The sequence below is a fragment of the Ochotona curzoniae genome, unplaced genomic scaffold (genome assembly GCF_017591425.1).
Source record: "Ochotona curzoniae isolate NIBS_2020 unplaced genomic scaffold, NIBS_Ocur_1.0 scaffold_3208, whole genome shotgun sequence".
NCBI classification, from domain to species: Eukaryota; Metazoa; Chordata; class Mammalia; order Lagomorpha; family Ochotonidae; genus Ochotona; species Ochotona curzoniae.
This window is the reverse complement of record NW_024467106.1, coordinates 31,035,310-31,061,296: the sequence shown is the minus strand read 5'-3', so window position 1 is coordinate 31,061,296 and position 25,987 is coordinate 31,035,310. Positions and strand designations below refer to the sequence as shown.

Below are 25,987 nucleotides of genomic sequence, written 5' to 3'. Positions count from 1 at the left end.
TCGGCTCCCCGAGCCCTTCGCGTTTTTGGCACTTGAAAAACCGGGTGGAAGCGGGGGAGAGGAGCGGTGGCTCCCAGATACGGGCCGGGCAACGCTGCTGCGTGCGTGTCCTTGATGACAGCTCGAGAAAGCTCACGCCTAGGACCCTCAGCCGCCCCTCACAAGTCAGCTGTAGATCCACACCCCAAGACTTGGATTATCTGGGGCGGGGTGGGGCTGGAGCTAGGGTCCCGGTGAGCCAGAGGTGGGGTGTCAGGAGTTTCCATCGCTGTCGGGGAGCGGGGAAGGTTCCGCATCGTCACTCCTCCGCTTTCCTGTCACACTAGCCTAGTCGTGTCTGTGGCAGACAAAAGAGCCACCAAGGCCCCCGAGCAGATGGCGCGCCGGGGGGAGCCGAGTGGGCCTTGGGGGCACGCGCGCAGGCCACCGGGGGCAGCGGGGAGGGCTGGACGCCTCGCGTGGGGGAGAGCCACGGACGTCACGGGGCTCCCCAGGAGTGTGTGTGGGTGCAGGGGTCGTGGGCCACCCCCACCCCGGGGCGCTGAGAGGGGGGCACACCGCCCCGAGGAGCACGCCGGGTCCCCTGCCACCAGGAGGGTGGCACGGCTTACTGGGGAGAGGGGGTGTTAGTGGCCAGTATACCGAAAAGAATTCGGGGTGTGCATGTGGGGGATGGTGAGGGGTATCCTGCTAGCTTTCTGTAGACAAGTGCGTGTGAGGGACCCGGGGAGCTAGAGCCCAGCTCGGTGTGTGTTTTGGGGGGGCGTGGAGAGGACAGGCCCTGGGCGTCGCTGGAATGTGCCAGATGGAAAGGGGCTTCCCCGGAGGCCCCGGCAGGGAGGGGACGCCCAGGGTCCGAGGGCCTCGCCGGCCTGCCAGGCCCGGGCCTGGAGCCCCCCGGGCGCGCACCCGGCGGCCGGTTCAAGTCGGAGGTCCCCGGGCGGCCGGGCGGGGGGCGGGGGGAGACGGCGGGCGCCGGAGGGTGGGGCCGGGTGGGAGGAGGAGAGGCGGGGCGGGGGCGGGCGGCCTGCCCGGGGAGTCACACTCGGCCGCCGCCGCGGGCGCAGCGAGCTCGGAGACGGCCCGGGCCGAGGCGACCTGACCCGGACGAGCGGCGCGCGCGGGGGGCCCGGGCGGGGGGCGGGAGGCGGCGGCGGGCAGGCGGGCAGGCCGGCCGCCGGTCCCCAGGAGCAGCGCGGAGCCCGGCGGCGGAGCGGGGGGACACGGGCGCGGCCGCCGGCGCTCCGGAGGGGCCCGTTAGTGGCAGCAGGAGCTTCGGGAGAAAAGCCTTCTCGGGAGTCTCGCCCCTGCCTTTCCCTCCTCCCCTCCGGCCCAGGCCTAGCTTCGCTCCCTTGCCGGCCCATGGCCCAGACCTTACGCGCCGCGGACGTCCTCCCACCTTGTCTCCCCTTGGTTCTTGTTTTTCGCTGCTTGCTGGCCTCCCAGCGCTTTCGGGAGCCGTGAGGTCCTCCTCCCCCCCCAAGGCCGCTTCCTGGGACCAGTCTTCCCTCCACCCCACCTCCACCGCCAGCCCCATCCTGGCCTCAGAACCTCCCCCGCCCTTTCCTCCTGAGCCACTTCCCTGTCGTCCCCATCCCGGTCGCAGACTCCCTGGATCGCCCCCCTTCTCCAGCTACGCTCCACTCTCCCTGGGGGCTCAGTCCTGGCCCTAGGCTGGCGGTTCAACCCGGGCTGGGGGGCGTCCTCCCCTCCTCTACTCCTGCGGGGTTCCCGTTGTTATTTTCCGTGCCCTCCCAGCCTGCTTGTCCTATCCCCACTTCTCTCCCTGGCCCTCTCCCCCAGGCTCTGGCCTGGGTGCCTCCCGGCTAGACCAGAGCGGCCCCAGAACCTGGGGCTGGTGGTGGGGCTGCTGCTTTATCCCCATGGCACTGCCATCACTGCTGCTGTTGGTGGCAGGCCTGGCAGGTGGCGTGCGCCCGCCAGCGGCGCGGAACCTGACACTGGCGGTAGTGTTGCCCGAACACAACCTGAACTACGCCTGGGCCTGGCCACGGGTGGGTCCTGCCGTGGCCCTGGCTGTGGAGGCACTGGGCCGGGCACTGCCCGTGGACCTGCGCTTTGTCAGCTCAGAACTGAATGGTGCCTGCTCCGAGTACCTGGCCCCACTACGTGCCGTGGACCTCAAGCTGTACCATGACCCTGACCTTCTCTTGGGCCCGGGTTGCGTGTACCCAGCCGCAACTGTGGCCCGCTTTGCTTCTCATTGGCGCCTGCCCCTGTTGACGGCTGGTGCTGTGGCCTCTGGCTTTGCTGCTAAGAATGAGTATTACCGCACCCTGGTTCGCACTGGCCCTTCAGCACCCAAGCTGGGTGAGTTCGTAGTGACGTTGCATGGGCACTTCAACTGGACGGCCCGCGCTGCCTTGCTGTATCTGGATGCGCGCATGGACGATCGGCCTCACTACTTCACCACGGAGGGTGTCTTCGAGGCCCTGCAGGGCAGCAACCTGAGCGTGCAGTACTATGTGTACGCCCGGGAGCCAGGAGGTCCGGAACAGGCCACCCACTTCATCCGGGCCAATGGGCGCAGTGAGTGTGGCCCCGGGCAGGGGAACTAACTTGTGGAGGTGGGGTGGTGGAGGGAGATGGGCAATGAGGAGCTGGCATGGTGGTTGGGAACAAAGGCAGATGCTGACAGAGCACCTGTGTGTGATAGTGCCATGTGTTTTGCGGGTACTATTGGCAGATGTAAACAAGGCATGAAAGAGTGGGGTGGGGTGCAGCTTGGACCAGGGAGAAGTTAGGGCTGGGGGCAGCATATGGGGTTGGGGAGCAAGAAGGGGTACCCTGGGGCAGCTCAGTTTACTCAGCAAGGCTCACCCATCTGGCAAGCAGAGGACTCCCAGACTGTAGCACTGGGACATCTTGGTGGCCCCAGAAAAAATACATAGAATAAGCGTGGCTTGGGGCTCGGCAGATTCAATTGGGAAAGAACAGGCTAAGTTTGCACCAAGACACTCGCAGCAGCCAGTGCCTCTGAGCCCAGGGAGGAGGCAGGAAGTGGGGAGGCCACCAAGTGAGGGGGCAGCAGCAGGCAAAGCCTCCGGGAAAAGGAGGGACTGGAGAGTGGCTGCTCCATTCTGGAGTGTGAAGTCAGGCTGTCTTCTGCCATATGGTGCAGATGGCCCCAGGGCCTTGAGGACCTACAGTGGCTCCTGGGGAAGGGATGGGGAACATCTGCTGGAGGGCAGTGGTAGTGAATAGGCTGAGGTGCCTTTGCCCTGACTCAGGGAGGGTGGGGTGGCAGATGCTTGCTCAGCTGCCCTTCTGCCTGCCCCCAGTTGTGTATATCTGTGGGCCTCTGGAGATGCTGCACGAGATCCTGCTGCAGGCCCAGAGGGAGAACCTGACCAGCGGCGACTACGTCTTCTTCTACCTGGACGTCTTTGGGGAGAGTCTGCGTGCAGGGCCCACCCGCTCTGCCGGCCGGCCCTGGCAGGACAATCGCACCCAGGAGCAGGCCCAGGCCCTGCGTGAGGCCTTCCAGGTATCACCGCAACCACATCTGACCATGGGACCGGCATCAGGGCAGGCAGGGTGCTTGGCCAGAGCTTCTTGGTCTTACCGGACCCCCCGCCTAGGAACCCTAAGGGCAGAGTAGCAGCTGTGGGCCACAGAAGCATATCTGAATCTAGTCTCCCTCTGGGACTCTGTGCTTTGCTGCTTGAGACTGACTTAGGCCACCTGCAGAGGTTTCAGATGCTGGCTTTGCTAAATGCCAGCCAGCAGGAGCCTGGGCTGGGGGCCCAGGACAGGACCTTGAGCCGACTCCCCTGGCAGTGCCCCCACCCATTTGGAGAGATAAGGTGTCACGTGGTACAGTTAGGAAGAACATGTGCAGGGGCAGGACCAAGTGACTGGACCTGGAACAGGGTGGCTGGACCAAAAGGTTCAGAGTGGGAAGGGTTGTCGCTGGGGTGTGAGTTTGGGAAGCCCTTTTGGACTGAAAGTTGACATCCGACGGTGACTAAGATGCCCCTGGAATGGGTGGGGGCATCCAAGCTGCCAAAAGGAAGAGTTGGCTCTCATTAGATGCACAGGATACCATGGGGCTGATGGGATAAGGAAAGCTCTGGAACTTGCATCTGGGGTCTTCATAGCATTTGTCCCGTTGTTAGGGTTGATCTAGTGACAGAAGTCAGGTAGGGTGAGAAGGGAAGACGAAAGTCAGCGAGTCCACCTGCGAGAGTTTAGAGACGTGTGAGGCAGTGTGCAGCCAGAGCTGGGGTGTTGAGAAAGTAGGGGTAGAAGAGCGGGGTTCCAGAAAGAATGTGGAGGGACGCCTGGCATGACGGTGCTCCCTGCACTCCTCTGCTCCCAGTTGCAGTGACTTGTTCCCTGCTGGATGGCGTGCTGAACCCTCATGGCGGTTAAGGTGCTCCGTGCTTTGTACTCGGCCCTACCCGCGATTGTAGTCTTGACTCACTGGGCACTCCTGCAGAGCCCCCCACTGGCAGGCCCCTGATCCTCAGGCCTCTGTGCTCTGTTCATTTTGTCTGTGCTGCTCTCCTCTCCTCGCCCCAAAGCTCTGCCTTACACACAATCCCAGGAATGGTTCCCAACTCCCCTGCTGATTTCCCATTGATTTAAATATGGAAGTATTTGCTGTTTATCCATGCAAGCCTTTCCAAAGATGATTTGAAGAAGTAATGAAATAGCCTTAAGCTCCTTTTCATCCTAAGTTAGCTTGTTTCTTTTTTTTTTCTGTATTTATTTTATTTATTTGAAAGGTGTAGTTAGAGAGTATCTTCCATCTGCTGGTTCACTCCCAAATGGCTGTAGTGACCAGGGCTGGGCCAGACTGGAGCCAGGAGCTTCTAGGTTTCTCCTGTGGGTGCAGGGGCCCAAACACTTGGGCCATCCTCTGCTGCTTTCCCAGGCTATTAGCAGAGGGCTGAGTCAAGAGTGGAGTAGCTGGGACTTGAACATGTGCCAGTATGGGATGCTGATGTCACAGGTGCCACAATGCCAGCACTATAATGAGTTTTTGCGGTTGTATGTGAGGGCTGGACCCAGGTAGTCCTTGCCCTGGAGTAAGTAAGGTTTTCTGTGGCTGTGATTATGCATTTGGTTGGGGCTGACAAGTGAGTCCTCCCAAATGACATTATCTGTTGGCATGCCTGAATGGGAGTCTGTGATGGTCACACTTGAATGGAGACAGTAGCAGGGACAGTAGCCTTCTTACCTTTGTCTGGGTAATGGTGCCATGTTCTTGAAGAGTAATGGTGCCCTTATTATCCCTTTTGGGGGACAGTCACTCCCTGGGCTTGCCAGGGTGCCCTGTGCATCAGTATGCCCACTGTGGAACTAAGCCTATTTCTCAGTGTATGTTTGCATGTCTGAAAGCTGACCCATCCCATTGGTGTTTGCTAAGCACCTGAGAGGTCACCACTGCTGTGCCAGGTGCTGGTGGGCAGGGAGAACAGATGAAGTCCATGCTTTTGGAAGATTATGTTTGGCAGGATAGACAGAAAGTAGATAAATACACAGCAAATACTGTTACAGGAATATATTGTGATGTGTTATTGAAAGACGAAGAAGAGAGTTGTGTGAGAAGAGCATAGCCAAGGGGTTATGCCTTGCCTGGCATGGTCAAGGGTGGGCTGTGGTTCTTCCTGATGTAGGGCTCCAGAACCTTCTTGTGTGAGAATTCTTGTTTGCCAAGGGACCCCAGTGCTTAGCGTAGGGGGAGGATTCAGTTATCTGTTAATTCTCAGCTCCCCATCTTGCTTTTGGCATGACTTGAACAGAACAAGGAAGAGGGGGACTTTGTTACAGCACAAGAGGAAGGCACTGGGAAGTGAAGACCATGTCGAGAGGCAGACCAGGGCGTCGGATGGAAAGAGGAGGGAAGCGGCAGCAGACTGCTTATCCTTCCCCAGCGTGGAGGCAGGGCAGCTGTGGAGGGAAGCTGGGAGGCCAACACCAGTCAAGGGTGGCAAGAGCCCTTCCCCAAAAGACATTGTCCTGCAGTCTCAGACCAGGCTGGCCTGGGAAAGGGGGCCAGGGACCTGTGGCTCCTGGGACAAAGAGCCATGTCCGAGTTGCATAGCAGCTCCCAGAGGAGAAGGCTCTGCAATGAAGGGTGTTGATGCGCTTTCCCTCTTCCGTTCAGTCATAACCACAAACAGGTATTTGTGAAGATTTATTTATGTATTTATTTGAAAAAGCAGAGTACACAGAGGAACTGGGCGGGTCGAAGAAGGAGCCTAGCATCGGCCCCAATAGGTATATATAGATGCCAGTGAAGGTGTGTGATGGGAAGAGGGAGTGTGGGTCTAGGAATTAACCTAGCTAATAATAGTGTTGGCAGATACTGGACACCAAGGTCATCAAGGAAGGTAGGGGAGAAGAGCAGACACAGTGCAAGGGCCGACATCAGTGGCTGGGCCCTGGGGCCTCAGAGGATGACTGGCAGAACTCATTATGCAGGGACCAGGAGGAGAGCACCTCACCAGCAACAGTGGAGGGTGGGGGAGGCACGATCTCTTCATGCCGAACATCCCTTATCTCTCTGGGCCATCATTGGCAGCACCTGCCACTGTGACCCAAGCAGGTCTTAGAGTGGGAGGTGCACATGTGTCCCCTGCCAGTACACCTTGCCAAATGCAGGCCTGGCTTTTGCCCATTGCCAAGACCAGCATTGACAGCCCTTGCTCGTTGGCTGTCCATCTGGGGTGCACAGCTGCCTAGCTTCTCCTTCTTCTAGCTCCTCAGTAAAACCATTGGGTTTTGTTTCTATGTTTGTTTTGGTTTGGTTTGGTTTAGATTTTATTAAGTAGCTAGGAGCCCCAACAAAACAGTGTGGCCTAACATTTCAAAGCATGGTCTTGGGATTCTGGGGGCTGCTGAGATCCTTTAGGGAGTCCTATAAGGTAAAACCTGGAAAATAATACTACATCATTCTTTGCCTGTGTCATTCATTCTTCTGTGATTGTACAGTGGAGTTTACAAGAGGTTACATGTCGTGGGATAATGTCATCTCTGACAGCCATGCTGTTATCACTTTGACAAATACGGATGGCTCCTGTGCTACTTTTTTAAAAAGATGTATTTGTTTATTTGGAAAGCAGAGTTACAGAGAGCAAGAGAGAGAGAGAGAGAGAGAGAGATATTCCATCCATTGACCTTACCCCACATGGCTGCAGTGGCCAGAGCTGGGCCCAAGTCAAACTGGACCCCAGGAGCTTCATCCAGGTCTCCCATTGGGTGAGCACTTGGACCATGTTTCACCAGTGCCTTAACAGGGAACTGGATTGCAAGTGGAATAGCTGGGATGGGTACTGCTGGTGCTCATATGGGATGCCAGCTTTGCGAGAGGTGGTTTAACCTCCTGCACTACAATGCTAGTCCCTTGTATGTGCTTGTGTCTTTATGATTTATGAGTTTTAATTTATAGATGAACTCCACATATACAAAAGGGTTTTTGGGGTCCTCAGTATAGTAAGAGTGCCAGGCAATCCTGAGACCAGCTGGTTGAGAGCTGCTAGCCGAGCAAACCAAATAGCCAGAGTTATTAAGTGTTAAAAAGGTATAAAATGCCCTTACCATCAGCCTTAAATGGATTATAAATTGTACTAAACTTGATCTTTTCTATTACTTTTGCTGACTTTAAATGTTGGTCAGCAGTGCCCTGTTTCTCATTCTTCTTATATTCTGGAACAAATGTTGCCTAAGGAACCCTTCCTTCTGAGGCTTGATCCACTTCTCTCTAAGATGTACTGAATTATGCTTGAAAGGCAGAGATACAGGGGCAAAGAGAGACAGAGGCATCTCCCATTTGCTAGGTCACTCCACAATGCCTGGAGTTGGACCAATTGGAGGCCAGGAGCTTCTCCCAGGTCTCTAATGTGAATGCAAGGACTCAAGAAGTTGGACCATCTTCGACTGCTTTCCCTAGCACCTTAACGGGAAGCATGATCAGAAGTGGAAAAGCAGAGACCCAAACTAGTACCCATATGGAATGTTGGCACCCCCAAGTGGAGGTTTAACATACTATGCCATGGTACCAGCCCCCTCTTCTTTTTTATTTTGTCTGAGATGGGAAAAATTAGAAGTGTCTGATCAAGCACACATATACTCCAGCAATATTATCCACATCTTGGAGAAAGCTCTGGTCTAGTACAGCGAGTGCATGTCAGAAGCTGGCTTCTGTATCCTCATTCCAGATAGGTACGGTGATCGTCTGGATGTAGGTGATGTGTCATAGCTCACATGTGCTTTCTGTGGCAAGCATGCACAAAACAGGAAGAATGGCTAGATTTCAAGAGACCAATTCACAGAGATACTCTGCACAGATGTGTTGAGCTGAAGTCCTCCTGACGTGGGAAGGTTCAGTGATGGGGACACACACCTGTGTGGCCCCTGGGAGCTGGGCAGGTGCTTTGATGACAGATGTGCAGACATGGGCTGTTTGCTTATCTGTGATGGTGTGACAGTGACACACGTGTCTGAGATAGATGATGATGCTTGGGGTAGGCGTGCTGCACACGTCAGGAGAGTGAGCTCACAGGTCTTCACAGGAGGAGTCCCTGTGTCAGGATATTTCTGCCCCAGTTGTCCCAGGACCTGGGATTCCTTTCATTCAGGCTCACAGGATGATGTCAGCATTTGGTTGGAAACATGGATGGCTATGAACACCCCAGAGGGGAGCTGACAATCAGATTGTGAGCATACAGGAAGCTGAGGATGGGACTTGGCTGTTATTGCCAGGTCTCCACCTTTGCAGAACCAGTGGGGCCTTTCACGGAGGAATGCTGCTAAGCACACCACACAGGTGTGAGCACTTGCCCGCACATGTGTGCACGCACACACACACATGTGGAGTCTAGTATCCTTGGAGCCTTCCAACTCACCCATGTATGTTTTAGATCGTGTCTGTCTTCCCCAGTTTCTCCATCTCCCCCAATGCCCATCCTGAACCCCGTTCATGCTCCCCCCTGTTCTGCTGGTACAGACTGTGCTGGTGATCACCTACCGAGAACCCCCAAATCCCGAGTATCAGGAATTCCAGAAGCGTCTGCTCCTAAGAGCCCGGGAAGACTTCGGCGTGGAGCTGGCTCCCTCTCTGGTGAGTAGCTCCCTTCCCTTGAGAGAGTGAGGGACCCACTTTCCAGAAAGAACTCCTCCTCTGAGCTCAGTATCAAGGGTGGGCAGTGAGCAAGCCCCATGGGGCAGGAGGGTCTGTCCACTTCCATCTGGGGCCCCTCCTTCCCAGGATTAGTGAAACAGGGATGGTGCTTTAGGAAGGAGGGGAAAGGTACAGCAGAGGGGGGAAGAGTCAGTAGGGGGACCTAAAGATGGGGCCAGAGGGTTGGAGCAGGACCCTTGGCAGGGTGTTTGCAGAGAGCCACCATCCCCAGATGAACCTCATTGCTGGCTGCTTCTACGACGGCATCATGCTCTATGCCGAAGTCCTCAACGAGACAATCCAGGAGGGAGGCTCCCGGGAGGACGGACTGCGGATTGTGGAGAAGATGCAGGGGCGAAGATACCACGGTAGGTTCCTTGTGGGGAGGCACTGATGGGACCCTAAGGGCTGGTGGCGGGCTTGAGCATGGACTGGATGGACAGCGGAAGAAGCAGACCTGGAGCTAGTTGGGGGCTGGAGCATGTGGCATGGGTGAGCTTATCTCCGGGGAACTGGGGTGGGGATGGGCTCTGAGGCACTTGGAGGTACTGAGGGATGGGACAGGGGATTAGGGTAGAGCTCAGTGGAACAGGGGGCCTGGGCTCCTTTCCATTTAAGGTGTGACTGGCTTGGTGGCGATGGACAAGAACAATGACCGGGAGACCGATTTTGTCCTGTGGGCCATGGGAGACCTGGATTCGGGGGACTTCCAGGTGATGGGGGAGGGGGCAGGGAAGGGAGCAAGACCCTGCACAAGTCAGTCTTCAAGGGTCAGGGAGGCAGTGACACCTCCTAGCTGGGTGGGAGGCTATTGATGGGGGGAGGGGCAAAGAGAGGTCCAGCAGGTGGGTGCCGGGGGAGCAGGCCCGTGGGCCCAGTCTTCTGCTTCCTCACAGCCTGCAGCCCACTACTCAGGAGCCGAGAAGCAGATCTGGTGGACAGGACGGCCCATTCCCTGGGTGAAGGGGGCGCCACCCCTGGACAACCCCCCCTGTGCTTTTGACTTGGACGACCCATCCTGTGATAAAAGTGGGTGTGTGCAGGGAACGGGAGCTGAACTTTCTGCCCCGCCCCCTGCACCCTCTCCCCGCCCTCACTGGCCGCCCACCCTGGGCTGTAACTTCTCTCTCCACCCTGACTCCTTTCCCTCAGACACCTGCCAGCTCCCTGCCCTTGAGCCTGGTCCTGGCCAGCTCTTTAGTCCCCTCCCCCAGTCTTTCTCAGGGTCTCCTTCTGCCCCTCAGCTCCTCTCTCTACGCTGGCCATCGTGGCTCTGGGCACAGGAATCACCTTCATCATGTTTGGTGTGTCCAGCTTTCTCATTTTCCGGTGAGTTCTGGGCTTCTCGCTGAGCAGCACCTCCCAAGGCCTCCCCAACCTCTGAGGACAGGGGATCCTGATCACTCGGGAGAAGAGCAGCAGGTGTCCGTTGAGACCTAGCAACAGCTTCTCTCTGTCGTGGCCTTCTGAGCAGCAGTTCATTCCACTTGGGGTTGGGTTTTAGGCTGGCTGTCCTAACTGGTCATTTTGAGGGGGGCTGAACTCCAAGGTGATTTTTTTTCTTCTCCTCAGTTGCACCATGTGTTTGGAAGTGTGCCCAGGGCACACACTGGCATGTAGAGAATGCCACATCCTTCTAGGGTGGCCTCCCTCGCGGCATAGCGGCTGCAAGAGGTGCCAGGTTGCCTGGCCACTGCCATTGGCATTGCTGGCTGTGGGGGTGGTGGGGCCAAGCTGGCCGGTCAGCTGAGGTGTGCAGTCCTTACAGGAAGCTGATGCTGGAGAAGGAGCTGGCCAGCATGCTGTGGCGCATCCGCTGGGAGGAGCTGCAGTTTGGCAACTCGGAGCGCTGCCATAAAGGTGCAGGCAGCCGTCTGACGCTGTCACTGGTGAGCCCTCGCCCCTGCCGGCTGGCCCTCTGCCTCCCCGCCTGCCACTATCCGTTCTCACCCTGGACCTCTCCCAGCACATCGGCCTATAATGCCAGCCCCTGCACTCCCACCACCATCTAATGTTCCTTTCATCCTTCCGCCTCCATGTTGCCCTTGGCCCCAGCGGGGATCCAGTTACGGCTCGCTCATGACAGCCCATGGGAAATACCAGATCTTTGCCAACACCGGTCACTTCAAGGTGAACAGTCGTCCGCTTGTTCTGGTCCCCCACCATCTCATCCAGTCTCATCCCCATCTGCCACCACCTCTGTCCCTCTGATGACCCCTCTGTGTGCCCTGCTGAGCTCCTGGGTGACCGGCTGCTCTCCAGTGCTGTCCAGACATGCCTGACACTCGCTTTCCCCTTCCTCTTCCTCCTCACCATCAGGGAAATGTGGTCGCCATCAAGCATGTGAACAAGAAGCGCATTGAGCTGACCCGTCAAGTCCTCTTTGAACTCAAACACGTACGTGATGCAGTCTGGCTGGAGGATGAGGGTTAAACATGGTTGGGGTAGGGAAATTGGCTAGAAGGGCTGGGTGATCCTCGCAAAGTGATCTTGGCGTTTACATGCAAGTGATTTTAAGCTGTAGGTACAACAAGAGAAAGGTCTTCTTGTCACTCTTTTGATTCTCTTGTCCTTCCCGGTGGTTTTCTGGCAGATGAGAGACGTCCAGTTCAACCATCTCACTCGCTTCATCGGGGCCTGCATCGACCCTCCTAACATCTGCATTGTCACTGAATATTGCCCTCGGGGGAGTTTACAGGTGACAAGACAGGGCTAGGGAGTGTGGCTCCACGGTAGATGGACTGTCTGCCAGGTGACAGCTAGTGAGATGAGAACAGCCATAATCTATTCCGTGTCCCTTACCAGGATATTTTAGAAAATGACAGCATCAACCTGGACTGGATGTTCCGTTACTCGCTCATTAATGACCTTGTGAAGGTAAGTCTCCCCCATGCCCACCTGATGGCTCTCTTCCTTCTCATCCCTGATGGTCATGTTCTCTCCGTCACGTGCCATGGCTGGGTAACCATGGTTAAACCAGAGATTTCAGATGTGTAATGGCAGGCAGGGGAGTGAGCTTTATCTGCTGCCAGGAGGCTGATACCTTCGGGGAAGTCTTGTCTTTCAAGTTAGATATCTCACACCTCTCTGCATTGTCTCCGTGACCTCCAGAAATGTGTATGTGACAATCCCTCGGCTGGGGGCAGGGTGGCATCTAGCTGATGAGGAGGCCTGTATCTGAGACCTAGGTTTTTGGTTCCATGCCTGGCTCCACTTCTGACTCTGTCTTCCTGTTGGTGCAGACGCTGAGAGGCAGCTGTGATGGCTCACGCAGTTGGGTTTCTGGCCACTCACTTTGGGAGACGTAACTTGAGTTCCTGTCTCCTGGCCACTGTGGGTGGGCATGGGGAGCGAACCAGTGGATAAGTGTGTGCCCTTCTTTCCATTCTGTTTTTTTTGTTGTTGTTGTTGTTGTTGCTTCTCTGTCTCCCTAATAATAATAATAATAAATTTAAAGTTCAAATCCCTTGGCAGAGAAATGATGAGTGGGGTGTCTGAACATGCTTATCTCTTGTTTTTCCTCTCATCATTGGACCCTCTGACCTGTATTTGGCATGTCTATTCCTTTGTTCAGAAAACTGAAATTTTTGAAAGAAAATTTATTTGTAAAATAAACCAAAAAAAATTGTACTAAGCCTTTAGTATCCTGCCATTATACTAGGTTTTATCTATTTTCAAATAACCTTGAAAGGCCTATGTGTTAATGGAGGTCTAAAATTAAATTTTTCCATGGGTTGGACAAGTGGGCAGGTGTTCTAACTTTTTTGTTGTTATTTAAAGACTTTATTTTATTTTTATTTGAAAGGCACAATTACACAGACAGAAAAGGAGACCATGAGATCTTCCATCTGCTGGTTCATTCCCCAAATGGCCACAGTGGCGAGTTGGACCAGGATGAAGCCAGGAGTCAGGATGTTCTTCTGGGTCTCTTACATGGGTGAAGGGGCTAAATGACTTGGGCCATCCTCCACTACCTTCCCAGGCACATTAGCCAGGAGCTAGGGTGGAAGTGCAGTAGCAGGGACTTGAAGCAGTGTCCCTGTGGAATATTGGCATTGCAGGCAGAGGTTTAACCTACTGTGTCACAGTGCTGCAACTAAAATTCTTTTAAAAGTTGTATTTTTTACTTATTTGAAAGGCAGAGTGACACAGAGAGAAGGAGAAAGAGAGATAGATAAACAAAAAGATCTCTCATCCACTGATTCACTGCCCAAATGGTCACAACAGCCAGGGAGCCTAGAATTCCATCCAGGTCTTCCATGTGGATGTCAGGTGCGCATGTACTTGGGCATTCTGTTGTTGTTTACCCAGGAGCAATAGCAGAGAGCTGGATTAGAAATGGAGAAACCAGGGGCCCGGCGGCATAGCCTGGTGGCTAAAGTCCTCACCTTGAACGCACCAGGATCCCACATGGTGCCAGTTCTAATCCCAGCAGCTCCACTTCCCATCCAGCTCCCTGCTTGTGGCCTGGGAAAGCAGTCGAGGACCGCCCAAAGCTTTGGGACCCTGCACGCACCCATGTGGGAGACCTGGAAGAAGTTCCTGGATCCTGGCTTCGGATTGGCGCAGTACCGGCTGTTGCGCTCACTTGGGGAGTGAATCATCGGATGGAAGATCTTCCTCTCTGTCTCTCCTCTTCTCTGTATATCTGACTTTGTAATAAAAATAAGTAAATCTTAAAAAAAAAAAAAGGAAAAAGAAATGGAGAAACCAGAGCTTGAAGATGTCATCTGATATGAGCTTCTGATGGTCCAGGCAGTGGCTTAACCCCTGGGCCACAATGCCAGCCCTGAACAAGTGGGTTCAGAAGCTGGTCCCAACCAAGGAGCAAGCCTAGAGGATAACCACTCACTGCCCAAGGCTGGGTTTGGTTTGCTGCCAAATTATCATGAAGTTATTTCAAAAAATATTTGTATGTGAGAGAGAGTAAGTCAGCCATCATATGAGAGATAAAGTATTAGGTCAAGCCGACATCATAGTCAACTACAGGTGTGATGATAAATACAAGAAAAATGTGACCCCTGACAACAGCAATCGATGGAAAAGCGACTTTGAATAGAGCCAGAAGCCTGGCCATTTCTGTGATGTTTCCATTGAGTGAAATTCACAGATCTGGTGATTCCTGAAGGTTTTGCTGATGACCAGAAGAAATAAAAGAGGAGTGGTGAGGGGGATTAGGTCATTGCATGCAACTCCGGCATCTCTTATGCACACTGGTTCAAATCCACTTTTGATCCAGCTCCCTGTTAATGTGTTTGGGGAAGCAGTGGGAGACAGCCAAAACGTTTGTTCACCTGAAGGAAATCTGGATGGAGTTCTGGGCTCCTGGATTCAGCATGATTTAACCCTGGCCATTACGACCATCTTGGGAGTGAATCCAAGGAAGGAAGAGTTTGTTCCCCACCCTCCTCCTGTTTTCTCTACGTCTGTCCTTTTCTCTGTGTGACTGTGCCTTTCAAATAAGTAAATAAGTAAGTAAGTAAGTAAATAAATATACATAATTTTATCTTCATCAACAAAAATAAATGAAAGGGAAGAATTCCCATAGACTAGAATGATCAATTTTTTAAGGCCAGAACTAACCATTTGGACTGTGTTTAGGATCAACAAACAGAACCCTAAGTCCTTTTTCTGCCCCACCTAGAACTGATGTGGAGGGGTCCCAGCGTTTTGGCTTGGGAAACACTACTTTAAGACCAGGCTTCTTCAGAGGCCACAGCCAGGCCAAGTTCTCTCCTCTCTGGTCCCACTGTGTCTTCTGCCTTAGCTTAGCAGTCATCATCTACTTTTGACCACTTTCCAGGCTGCCCTGATTTATCATTTACCCCACCTTTTCTTGGAGCCAGCACTCCTGTAGTAGATCATAGTCCTCCACCCCAACTGGCTTGCCTGCATATTCAGCTCCTCTTGGTGCCTAGGTCAAACCTTGGCTTCCTGGTGACCAGCCCCATTGCAGACCTCATCTTATTCTTGCTGTTCAACCTCACAGTGAATGTGCCTTTCACTATTGTCCAGTGGAATCGCCTTTCTCAGGAGACTGGTTCCCTTTCTAGGGTAATAATTGATAATAAGCTGCTCTTATCCTTCCTCTTAAGAATGTTTCCAGAGCTAGTGCCATGGAACAGCAGATAATTTCTCTGCCTATGGTGCCAGCATCTCATGTGGATGCTGGTTCTAATCCCAGCTGTTCTGCTTCCCATCCAGCTTCCTGATAATGTGCCTGGGAAAGTAGCAGCAGATGGCTCCAGCACTGGGCCCCTGTACCTATGTGGGAGACCCAGAAGAAGCTCCTGGCTCCTGGCTTCTGACCTATTCAGCTGTGACTGTTGCAGCCATTTGGGTGGGGAGTGAACCAGCAGATGAAAGATTTCTCTGTCCTCCTCTCTTTTCTGTTTCTGTAAATCTGCCTTAAAAAGAAAAGACTGTTTCCTATCCCTGGGTGTCTATATGTAGCTGTCAGCTAGTGAGGAGGGATGTCTTTCCTGTTCTGCTAACTTCCTTGGGTGGAAATTGTGCAAAGGATGCTGTCTGAAATCAGTTTGCCATGTTTACTTATTTGAGAGGCAGAGAGAAAAGAGTAGGGAGCGAGGCAGTAAGAGCAAATTCCCACCTGCTGATTCACTCCCCAAATGCACTGTAGAACCTCTAGCTGGTAGCTGGAGCCTAAGTCTGGAGCCATGAACTCGCTTGGGGTCTCCCACATGAGTGGCAAGACCCCAACCACTTGCACCATCACCACCAACCTGCAGGTTGCAGGCTCTGTATCGGGAGGAGAGTGCAGTCAGGAGCTGGAGGCATTCTGAAAGGGCATGTGGGTGTCTTCACTGGTGGCTCTCATGCCTGCCCCTCAACCTGCCACGTGTAAGACCTCCAGATCTTTAAAGAGCTGCCTAGAGACCACCTTCCGGAGAGGGGCTATTCTACGTCACAACCGACCCAGTTCCACATCTTGACTTGTATTCTGCTAGGGTATGGCCTTTCTGCACAATAGCATTATTTCATCCCATGGGAGTCTCAAGTCCTCCAACTGTGTGGTGGATAGCCGTTTTGTGCTCAAGATCACGGACTATGGCCTGGCCAGCTTCCGGTCAACTGCTGAACCTGACGACAGCCATGCCCTCTATGCCAGTGAGGCCTGCATATGCATTATTGGGGAGCATTATAGAAATGAGCTGGGTGGACTTGGGGGTGCATTGTTTGGGAGGCCCAGCTAGCCTGTTCCTTTTATTTTTTTCTCAGAGAAGCTGTGGACTGCCCCAGAACTCCTCAGTGGGAATGCCTTGCCAACCGCCGGCATGCAAAAAGCTGACGTCTACAGCTTTGGCATCATCCTGCAGGAGATAGCACTTCGGAGTGGTCCTTTCTACCTGGAAGGCCTGGACCTCAGCCCAAAGGGTGCGAGTCAGCCCACTGCTCTGGGCCTCTTCTTCCCACCAGCCCTCCAGCATAGGGGGGTCCTCTGTTTCTCATCCTAACCTTTCATCACCGCCCCCCCCCCAGAGATTGTCCAGAAGGTCCGGAATGGTCAGCGGCCATATTTCCGGCCAAGCATTGACGGGACCCAACTGAACGAAGAGCTGGTTTTGCTGATGGAGCGATGTTGGGCCCAGGACCCAGCTGAGCGGCCAGACTTTGGACAGATCAAGGGTTTTATACGCCGCTTCAACAAGTGAGAAAGTGTAAAAGGGGCAGGGGCTCCCAGGGCTTTAGTGGGTGAGGTAGGACTGGGAACAGGGTTGCGGGGGTGGGCCAGGAGTCCTGGGAGTCTTGGCAAGGGTGTCAGATCCTGTTCTCCCCCCACACACCCCACCTACCCAGGGAGGGTGGCACTAGCATACTGGACAACCTCCTGTTGCGCATGGAACAGTATGCCAATAACCTGGAGAAGCTGGTGGAGGAACGCACGCAGGCCTATCTGGAGGAAAAACGCAAGGCTGAGGCGCTGCTCTACCAAATCCTGCCCCAGTAAGACATTTGTCCCCCTTCCAGAATTTTCCTTTGTGCCCCTTCTCCATTGGCTTCTGCCTCATCAGGATCCCAGGAAAGCTGCACCCCGATCTTCAGAACACCTTGTTGGTGTAGGTGCTCTGGGCTGCTTTCTCTCTTGGCTTCTTGACCCTTAGGACCCTGTGCTGGCCTCAGTGTGTGTGTGCTCAGCAGCCCCACCTTGATCTGCACAGGGATTCCATTGCCACACCTCACTGTCCTTGCACCTTGCCTGGCTTGTAATGTGTTCCCAGCCACTGTCCCTTTCTGTTGCTGTCCTACTGCAGCCATGCCCCCCTTGCTGCTTTCCACCCTCTTTCTCAGAGTTTGGCTCATAGCTGCACCTTTGCTTCCTAGCTCAGTGGCCGAGCAGTTAAAGCGGGGAGAGACCGTACAGGCGGAGGCCTTCGACAGCGTCACCATTTACTTCAGTGACATTGTTGGCTTCACAGCACTGTCAGCAGAGAGCACTCCCATGCAGGTGAGCAGAAGTGGGCAGGGCCAGGGCCAAGGAGCCTGGCTGGGAGAGATATATGTTTGTTCTAGAATTCCTATTGTCTAATTAGGGCCCATGGATTAATTATTCCTGAAAAGTTGGGTACAAATCTCAAAAACCTCTGCTTGTCCATCCCTGTTAGGTGGTGACACTTCTTAATGACCTGTACACCTGCTTTGATGCCATAATTGACAACTTTGACGTCTACAAGGTGAGAGTGGAGAGAGCCTTCCTATTGAGACCACATGGGCAATGGGCCTACCTGTCCAGATGCCCATGTCCCACATCAGCAGGCGTGGGTTGGAGGCCCGGCTTTGGTACCTGTCTCTAGCTCATGCAGACCCTAGGAGGTAGTCATGATGGCTCAAGTTGTTGGGTCCTGGCCACCCATGTGGGAGACCTGGATTGAGTTTTTGGTTCCTGCCTGTGGCCCATCTCAAGTCCTAGCCCTGATGAGCACTGGGAAGTGAGCCTGGGGTGACAACCTTCTCTGTCTCTTAGATTTAACAGCCAACAGAGAAGTAACCTGTCTCTGTGGACCTGACATAGCCTATCTCCTCCATAGCTGGTTCTTGCTTCAGGATCTCCTGCAGTCTCATGCTGGTGTGCCCTCTGCGGGCAGATGCGCTCAGCACTGCAGCTCTTTGCTCTAGTCTGGTGTCTTGGGATGGTGTAGGCTTCCTTAATCAGAACTGTTGTGTGATTGAGTCCCTTCCCCCAACCCAGGCTGATGCAACTTGTCGGTCATTTCTTGCCAGTCTCCTCCAGACATGGAAGAATCACACAGGGGGAGGTACAGCTTGGTTTAGAGAGGTGAAGGGCAAGAGTGAACACATGTAGTCAAGCTTGTTGAAGTAATGGAACTGACAGAGGGCAGGGTTCATTGTCCTCAGGAATACAGAAGATCTGATCTTGAGTAGTGGCTCTGTCACTGTTGCCTTCAGTAAGGAATAGAATCTCCTTGAATTTCAGTTGTTTTATCTGTAAGATGCGAATAATGGATTTGTTCTTTTATTTGTGAGGGAGGGGAAAGATGGAGAGGGACAGAGAAAGACACAGATCTCATGTGTTCCAGTCACTGATTTACCCCTGAACGCCACAGCAGCTGGGACTTGGGCCAGGCTGGAACCAGGAACCTACAACTCATTTCAGGTCTCCCATGTGGGATGGGCAGCAGGGAGGGGTGTACATCATCAGGAAGCAGAAACTGGGGCTTTAAACCAGGCATTGTGAGGTGGGACTCGGGCATCCCACGTCTTACCTGCACCACACCTGCCCACTCCTGCACTGATTGAATGGAAATGTCTATTACTGTGTTTACACATGGTGGTCTACCATTTTGGTTGTTTCTATAATAAAGAATATGTATAAGCCAGTTACCCAGATCCATTAGTTATGCCTTCCTCTATGTGATACATTTTACAAAGATATATGTCCTTATGATGTATTTTCTGAACCATGTGAGAGTTCCATAGTACCCCTTTAACCCTAAATGGTTAGTATTTCCTTAAAACAAGGACTCTCCTCACTAAGTTTTGTTAAGTGTCTCAAGTTGAGTGTGTGCCTTCCACCTCTGACAGCCTTTATGCTCTTCACTTGAGCTTGCTCCCTCACTGCACCTCGCATGACAGCACAGCCCCTGGGTCCAGGTCCCGGGACAGGTGGAGTGACCTTCCATTCAATCAAAGGGTTCTGAGTTTTCCCCAGGGGGTGAGATGAAGAGGGAGAGGGGGTAAAGATTTTGTGACCTCCCCACTACTTCCTTACAGACCCTCAGGCCATGACATGTAACCCCCTAGGTAATCTTCTGGTCCCCAGTGGTATCCAGCTCATCTCCCTCTCCCTCCCCTGCCCCATGAATACAGAGAGAGGTGACCCCTTTTAATGCTTGCTCTCAATCAGGTGGAGACCATTGGGGATGCCTACATGGTGGTATCTGGCCTCCCAGGCCGAAACGGTCAACGCCATGCACCAGAAATTGCCCGGATGGCCCTAGCATTACTAGATGCAGTTTCTTCCTTCCGTATCCGCCACCGGCCCCATGACCAGCTGAGGCTACGCATAGGAGTCCACACGGGTAAGGCTGACTCTTGCCTGCCTTAGCCCTGGTCTCCTCTGCCTCTTCCCCAGGCGCTCCCAACCTCTTTCTTCTCCCAGGACCAGTGTGCGCTGGGGTTGTTGGCTTAAAAATGCCCCGCTATTGTCTTTTCGGAGACACAGTGAACACTGCTTCTCGAATGGAGTCGAACGGTCAAGGTGAGACCTCACTTCTCAGCCCTAGCTCGACCCCAGTCCCTTCAGAGTTCTTCCCAATCTCTAAAGTGGACAAATGATAGTTCTGAGGTGCCCAATCCTTGGTTTTGGTCATTTCTTCTCTGATTCTTCTTCCCACCCTCCCTCTGCCTACCCTGCTCCCACAGCCCTGAAGATCCATGTATCCTCTACCACCAAGGATGCGCTGGATGAGCTAGGGTGCTTTCAGCTGGAGCTTCGGGGGGACGTGGAGATGAAGGTGATGACAGGCCACAGGGAAGGGCTGCAGACAGGGAGGACAGGAGTGCCCGTGGGTGTATGGGGGGGAAGGAAGCAAGGGGTTAGGAAGTAACAGAAGAATCTGAATTGTGTTGGCTGCCTACTTGCAGGGAAAAGGAAAGATGCGAACCTACTGGCTCTTAGGAGAGCGGAAAGGGTCTCCTGGACTCCTGTAGAGGCCACTTCTTCCCAAGTCAGTCTCCTGCTGCTGGTACCTGGGCGAGCAGTGGCCACCACCATCCCTCCACCGATGTTACTCCATGCAGTGAAAGTGTGCACGGAACCCTACCACAGCTCAGCCTTGTACATAGACCTGCCCTGACCTGCCCTCCCTGGCTGGTCCCCTTCGTCCCTTCCTACTGTAAATATCTGTATCTAAATCAGAATATTTTGGCCAAATATAAAAACAACAATAACAAATCATGGTGTCCAGCCAACCCCAAGGGGAAGGTTCCAGGCTGTGGACGAGGTAACTGACAAACCCTGAATGCACAGCCTTGGGCTGAGAGAGAACCCTTTATGTCACACCATCTTCATCAAGCACAGAGAAAATGAACTTCATTTCCACCTCTGCATTTCAAACCTAGGGAGAGCCCATGTGCCGCCCCTTAGATGGGAGCGGTTCTGCCCGCTCCCTGACAAGCGAGGGAGGACACAACTCCTGGTCGATAGGGGTGACTCTCATCTTCATAGGGCAAAGGCTGGCCCAGGGACAGCGGCACTGGCGTGGAGAAGCTGCAGTTCTTCCGGAATGGGGTGTCCAGCGTCCTGATGTTGCTGACACCCTACGGGAGTGCCAGGGTGAGGCCAGATCCTAGTCCATCTCCCCACCCCAAGCCAGCACAGAACACAATCCCTGCCTTGGACACACACCGTCACCTGTGGTGCCCTCTGCTTCCAGAAGGTTTCAGGTTGTTCCTTTCGGTAGTCATGAGGCTGGGAGGGAGAAGGGCCTTGTAAGTGACTCTTGGTCTCTGCTGATGGCCTATGGTCCCCCACCCTTCTCCCCCAATCCCCAGCCTCGGAGGCCCACTGTGTGGGTGAGTTCTCACCTTCGTTGGGGCAGGGGGCCCTGCACGCACCAGCTCCATTCGGTAGTCCTGGTGCGTCACAGACTGGACTTCATACAACTTCTTTGTGGGCTGCTGCTCAGCCTGCACTTCCTGCCTACAGTCCTGAGGGAGGTCAAGCCATTCTCTCTCAGCTTCCCCCTACTCCCCAGCCCCCTGGCTTCCCAGGCTCTCACCAGATCTGTTGACGTAGGAGCAGCTCCACCATGGCTTCACGCTTCCCTGGGCGGGGTGGGGAGACAAAGCAAGGGGGCAGTGAGGGGGTCGCGCTCAGAAGAGACCCACTGGAGAAAAGGAAGGAACCACTGGGGATGTTGCCCTCAGAGTCCTCAAACCACCCCCTACCGCAGCAGAAACCCCCAGCTCTCATTTGTCCTGCAACTGATGGGCTCATTCTGCCCATGTCTCTCGTGCCTTCACACCTCGAAGTGGCTGGTGAAGGTTTGCTGGGGGCAGAAAAGAGTCTTTGTGGGTGGTGCTAGAAGACATGGGTGACTGCGGGTGCAAGGTCAGCAGCCCCAGGTGTCCATGCCGGAAGAAGAAACTCTCGGAGCCATCATGCAGGCTTGGGACTTGATCCAAGTGGTTGGTGGCTCTCTGTGGGCCCAGGTTGAGTGGCTGTGAAATCCCTTCCCTCATCATTAACCGCCTCCTTCAGGAAACTGGGAGCAGCCTCCAGAAAGACAAGGAAGCAGGCCAGACTTTTCCTACCTCTTCCTCCCAGTTGTGGAGGAGACACTGGCCCCGCGGTGGCACCTCCTTAGAAACCCAGGGCTTCCTTGCGGCCTGGGAAGGCTTCCATGGTCCACGGGAACCTGGCTCTGAGACTTGCAGAAACTCCCACTGTCGTGGTTTCTCAACTTCCCAGGGGCACTGGTCACCCGGGGAGGCATAGTCAGGAGTCATGTCTGTCCCAAGGCTTCTGAACTTCGGAGAGGTGCCAGAGGCTGGACCAGGCTGAGAGGTAGGACCAGAGCTTTGCCCAGAGCGAGAGCCAGGGACTGAGCCCAAGCCGTGGCTAGGACCCAAGCCAGAGCCAGAGTCAGGATCCAAATCAGAGGTCGTGATACAGACATGGCCTTGACCAGAGCTGGAGCCAGGGGCAGAGCCATGACCTGGACCAGGCCTGGAGCCAGGGACCGAGGTGTGGCCGGGACTAGAGCTGGAGCCAAGGGCCGAGGGGTGGCTGGGACTAGAGCTGGAGCCAAGGGCCGAGGGGTGGCCGGGACTAGAGCTGGAGCCAAGGGCCGAGGGGTGGCCAGCACCTGAGCTGCTGCAGAGACCAGGCCCAGGGGTGGAGCTCTCAGTTGTAGTATAGGGGTCCCGAGCCACGTAGGAGATGTAAAGTGGCTCAAGGCAGAGACCCCCGTGGCCTATCTTGCGGGGAGGGCTGGGTTGAAGACTGTCAGAGGAAGGTTCTGTGAACCCAGAATAGGGCGCCCTGCTCTTGGCACACAACGCAGCTGCTTTGGCGGTGGAGGCGGCTGTAGCAGCTGATGCAGCTGATGCGGCGGCTGCAGCTGCTGAGGTGGCGGCTGCCAGGGCAGTCCTGGGACCGCCATCCGAAGAAGGGAACTGTTCTGAAGTGGACTCTGGCCCTCCGGAGCTGGGCTGAACTTCTGAAGAACTAAAAAAAAAAGTGACATGCAGATACCCGCCCCCCCCCCTCTTTTTTGGCTGGTCTCCCTTGTTCCCTTGACGCCAGTAGCCAGAACTACAAGCTCTTACCGTAGGTGCGACCCCTCGGTAGACTCGGTGGTGTCCATCTTCCAACCCGCGCTACCGGGTTGCCATAGAGACTGCAAACAATTCCCGGAGACTGCGCAGAAGCAGAGCCGGGGGAAGCAGGAGGGTCGCAGGGGGTGGGGCGGAAGTCAGCTTTGGTGCTATCTTCCAAAGTTCCGGCCATTCTGCTCCAGCAGGATTTTAAGGTTCCGGTGGCCCAAGACCCCCTGACCCCATGAGCCTTTATGGTTCTGCAAGGCGTTTATGGGACTATGCTGAAGACAGATGTGGTTGTAGATTAAAAATTAACGCCTGTTTGATGTGTTTGTGGTGGAGAGGCAACCGTAACTTTGCCATAATTTGCTTAGTTCATTCCCAAAAGTTTGGTGGGGGAGGGTGGTCTAAAAATGTTTAAGGTCGAAAATATGTGACACAGCCTAAGAGAAACCTGGTGAGCCTCATGGAGCTGTGAGAAGGTAGCAGCTTTTGTGTGTTTACTTGTTCTCCAAGAGAAAGTCCTTAACATGATTTTCCCAGTGGCCCTTAGAAACGGCTCTGGGCTCTGAATATGAGCCAGGATTGAGCATGCCTCACACTTGGGTTTGAACTACTTAGACTCATTGCAGTTGCTACTTTTCAGGCAGCATGGCCTGGGACAACCCCCTTGGACCTGGGAACTCACAGAACTGCAGGCACAGGGTGGACACCTGACCTAGGACAGTCCATTAGTTCTGCTCACACAGCTGCAAGCACAAGGTGAACCACTTCAAGGGACAAGCACCATGTATTCCATTTTTTGATTAAAGATAAGGATGCAAGGTTAATAAAGAAAATGTTTATTAGAATCACAGGGACAGCTTTTCCCACAGCCAGCCAGACAAATATCCAGGTCTGGGGTCCCGGGTCCACTGGCAGGATCAGCCTGGAGGCCACAGGAGCTGTCGACCCCCAAGGACGTGAATGTGCAGGTGATAGACAGACTGTGCCCCCATCTTCCCGTCGTTGATCACTGGAAGAGAATTTGGGGGATTAGGCTTACGGGAGAGGTCAAGAAGATCCTTCTGAGACACAGGGATGAGAATGCACAGGTGAGGGGTCCTGGGGCCAAAGCTCACTCACCAAGGCGGTATCCGTCGCCCAGGCCCTCAGCCTTGGCTGTCTTCTTGGCCACAAGGAGTAAGTGTCCTAAAAGCTACAGGGAAAGGAGAGGGACGGGGCAGCTGCATTCCCAGCAGCCTGACCTGAAGCACACCATGTCACCACCCAGCCAGACCCTGGCCCCTAGACTTCCCACCTGTTGATCTTCTTCTTCGGCCTGGCTAATCCGAGGAATGGGTTTCTTGGGAATGACCAGGAAATGCACGGGAGCCTGAGGGGCCACATCCCGGAACACCAGACACTGGGAGTAGTGACAGGCCAGAGGTCACCAGGTGACATCAACAAGCTGGGGAGGGGGGCGTCTATGAAATCCCTGAAGGGGTTGGGTCCTGCGGGGCACCCCACCTGCTGGTCCTCATAGAGAATGTCAGCTGGGAGGCTTCGGTCCAGGATCCGGGAGAAGATGGTGGGGGCTGCTCCCCCGGGAGCTGCCTGCTGGGCCTTGGCCACTTCATCCCCATCGGTCATACTTGCAGCTCCCCGGACCTGAAGGGCAGGAGGGAGCTGGAAGGCCTGTCTTGCTGACTCAGCCTGGGCTGGCAGAAGCTGGGTTGCCTAGTCATTCCTTTTACTCTGTTAGTGGGGTCTGCTCAAGGGAGAAGCTCCTGAGTTTCAGAGCACCCAGCAGCAGGGCGTTGGGGGCTTGGCTAGGTAACAGGGTTCTGATCCTAGCACGATTTGGCTGTGACACCTTCCCCAGGCAGGAGGAAGGTCCTGGAATGGACCCAATCACCTGACACATCCCTTCTCCAGGCTTCAAATCTCAAAGCGGTTGTTGGCAACACTTCTCTGGCCGAAAGCTGTTTACACACACCATTTATTCCCATGACTTGTTTTCCAGTTCTTTAAGGCCTTGCTGGTTTTATTTAGGTTTTAGTGCCATTCTGCTGTTAGACACAAGTTGATCCCTTGTTGGGATGTCACATCTGGTCTCCTACTGTGGAATCTAGCTCGAGTGACTTGAATCAGTGGAGGTAATAGTTGAGCTAATTGGACTCATGTCCCCCAACCCCAGGTGATTTAGGGGTTATGAAGTCCCAGTCTCCCACGGGCTCACAGAAGGAGAAAGCAGGTGCATAGCGTTGAGGGGGACGGAATGAAAAAAAAAACAGAAACAAAAACCCTAGCCGCTTCTGGCAATGAGGAAGAGAGATCCACCTAAGTGTTCCTTAGAAAGCCACAAATGCCTGACTGACAAGGCTCACTTCCTGCAGGGGCGAGTGCACGCGAGGGGCCCGGGAAGGCAGCCGGCATGCTGCAGGAACCCTGTCCCGACCTGGGCGCCCGGGGCCCGTGCTGCAGGGGGGTCATCGCTAGTGCGACTCACTGCACAGCCCCAAACTTGTCCTTCGGAACGCGCGGCGACTGCAGCCGGGCGCAAGGCCAGCCTGGCCTTCCGGAGCCGCGGAGGAACGCATCTCTCGGCCCCGCAGGACGTCAAAACCTGCAAGACCCCTCCTCGCCCCCGAGGCCTCCTCTCACCTGCGACCCCCGCGGCCCCGCGGCCGCCAGGGCCCTGCGCGCTACGCGCAAAGCGGCGCTCAGCGCCACGGCCGCCGCCATCTTCTACTCCCCGGCCGCACTTTGGCCTCACGGCGGCCATTGGCTCCGCCCGCGGCCAGGGAGCGGGTCCTGCCATCCCATTGGAGCGCGCTTCTGGGCACGCTGCGTCCTATTGGCTCTCCTGCCACTTTGGAGGCGGAACCTTCCCATCCCACTGGCGCCGAACCGCGCAGGACCCGTCTCCCACTGCGTGAACCTTTACAGCGATGCCTCCTTAAATAGTCTCGCTATGAAGTAAAACTCCCACTCAACGAGAGTGTTGAGGAACTTGGAGGTGGGAGTTTTCCAGTGAAATTGTACTAGCAC

At 54.6% G+C, this 25,987-nt stretch overlaps 3 protein-coding genes across 5 annotated transcripts; 1 reads left to right on the top strand and 2 right to left on the bottom strand.

The window, feature by feature from the left end:
• The first annotated feature begins 1,778 nt into the window (after positions 1 to 1,778).
• Positions 1,779 to 20,578, top strand: NPR2 (natriuretic peptide receptor 2). Of its 3 annotated transcripts, none has more exons than XM_040963173.1 (22): positions 1,779 to 2,550; positions 3,303 to 3,508; positions 8,978 to 9,091; positions 9,384 to 9,519; positions 9,770 to 9,864; positions 10,048 to 10,180; positions 10,396 to 10,480; positions 10,920 to 11,040; positions 11,207 to 11,281; positions 11,471 to 11,548; positions 11,745 to 11,849; positions 11,957 to 12,028; positions 16,120 to 16,279; positions 16,391 to 16,546; positions 16,652 to 16,820; positions 16,970 to 17,116; positions 17,495 to 17,618; positions 17,776 to 17,844; positions 19,536 to 19,710; positions 19,791 to 19,889; positions 20,054 to 20,145; positions 20,276 to 20,578. In XM_040963173.1, the coding sequence occupies exons 1-22, from the start codon at positions 1,884 to 1,886 to the stop codon at positions 20,339 to 20,341; spliced, it is 3,144 nt and encodes a 1,047-aa protein (XP_040819107.1). In that variant the 5' UTR covers positions 1,779 to 1,883; the 3' UTR covers positions 20,342 to 20,578. The 3 variants fall into 3 exon arrangements, with proteins under 3 accessions (XP_040819107.1, XP_040819106.1, XP_040819108.1); XM_040963172.1 differs by having other exon boundaries at positions 1,884 to 2,550; positions 10,911 to 11,040; XM_040963174.1 differs by lacking the exon at positions 11,207 to 11,281 and having other exon boundaries at positions 1,884 to 2,550.
• Positions 20,579 to 20,712: 134 nt separating this feature from the next.
• SPAG8 (sperm associated antigen 8) lies at positions 20,713 to 23,194 on the bottom strand. The gene is given in 7 exon segments (XM_040963586.1): positions 20,713 to 20,950; positions 21,039 to 21,101; positions 21,218 to 21,332; positions 21,412 to 21,457; positions 21,658 to 21,832; positions 21,947 to 22,862; positions 22,958 to 23,194. Coding segments are annotated over 7 exon segments (1,536 nt in total). The 5' UTR covers positions 23,002 to 23,194; the 3' UTR covers positions 20,713 to 20,773.
• Positions 23,195 to 23,780: 586 nt separating this feature from the next.
• Positions 23,781 to 25,723, bottom strand: HINT2 (histidine triad nucleotide binding protein 2). Its single transcript, XM_040963175.1, has 5 exons — positions 25,601 to 25,723; positions 24,464 to 24,604; positions 24,255 to 24,359; positions 24,080 to 24,152; positions 23,781 to 23,969 (listed from the first exon to the last, which is right to left on the bottom strand). Exons 1-5 carry the CDS (start codon positions 25,679 to 25,681, stop codon positions 23,878 to 23,880), a joined length of 492 nt encoding a protein of 163 aa, XP_040819109.1. The 5' UTR covers positions 25,682 to 25,723; the 3' UTR covers positions 23,781 to 23,877.
• Between the last annotated feature and the right edge of the window lie 264 nt (positions 25,724 to 25,987).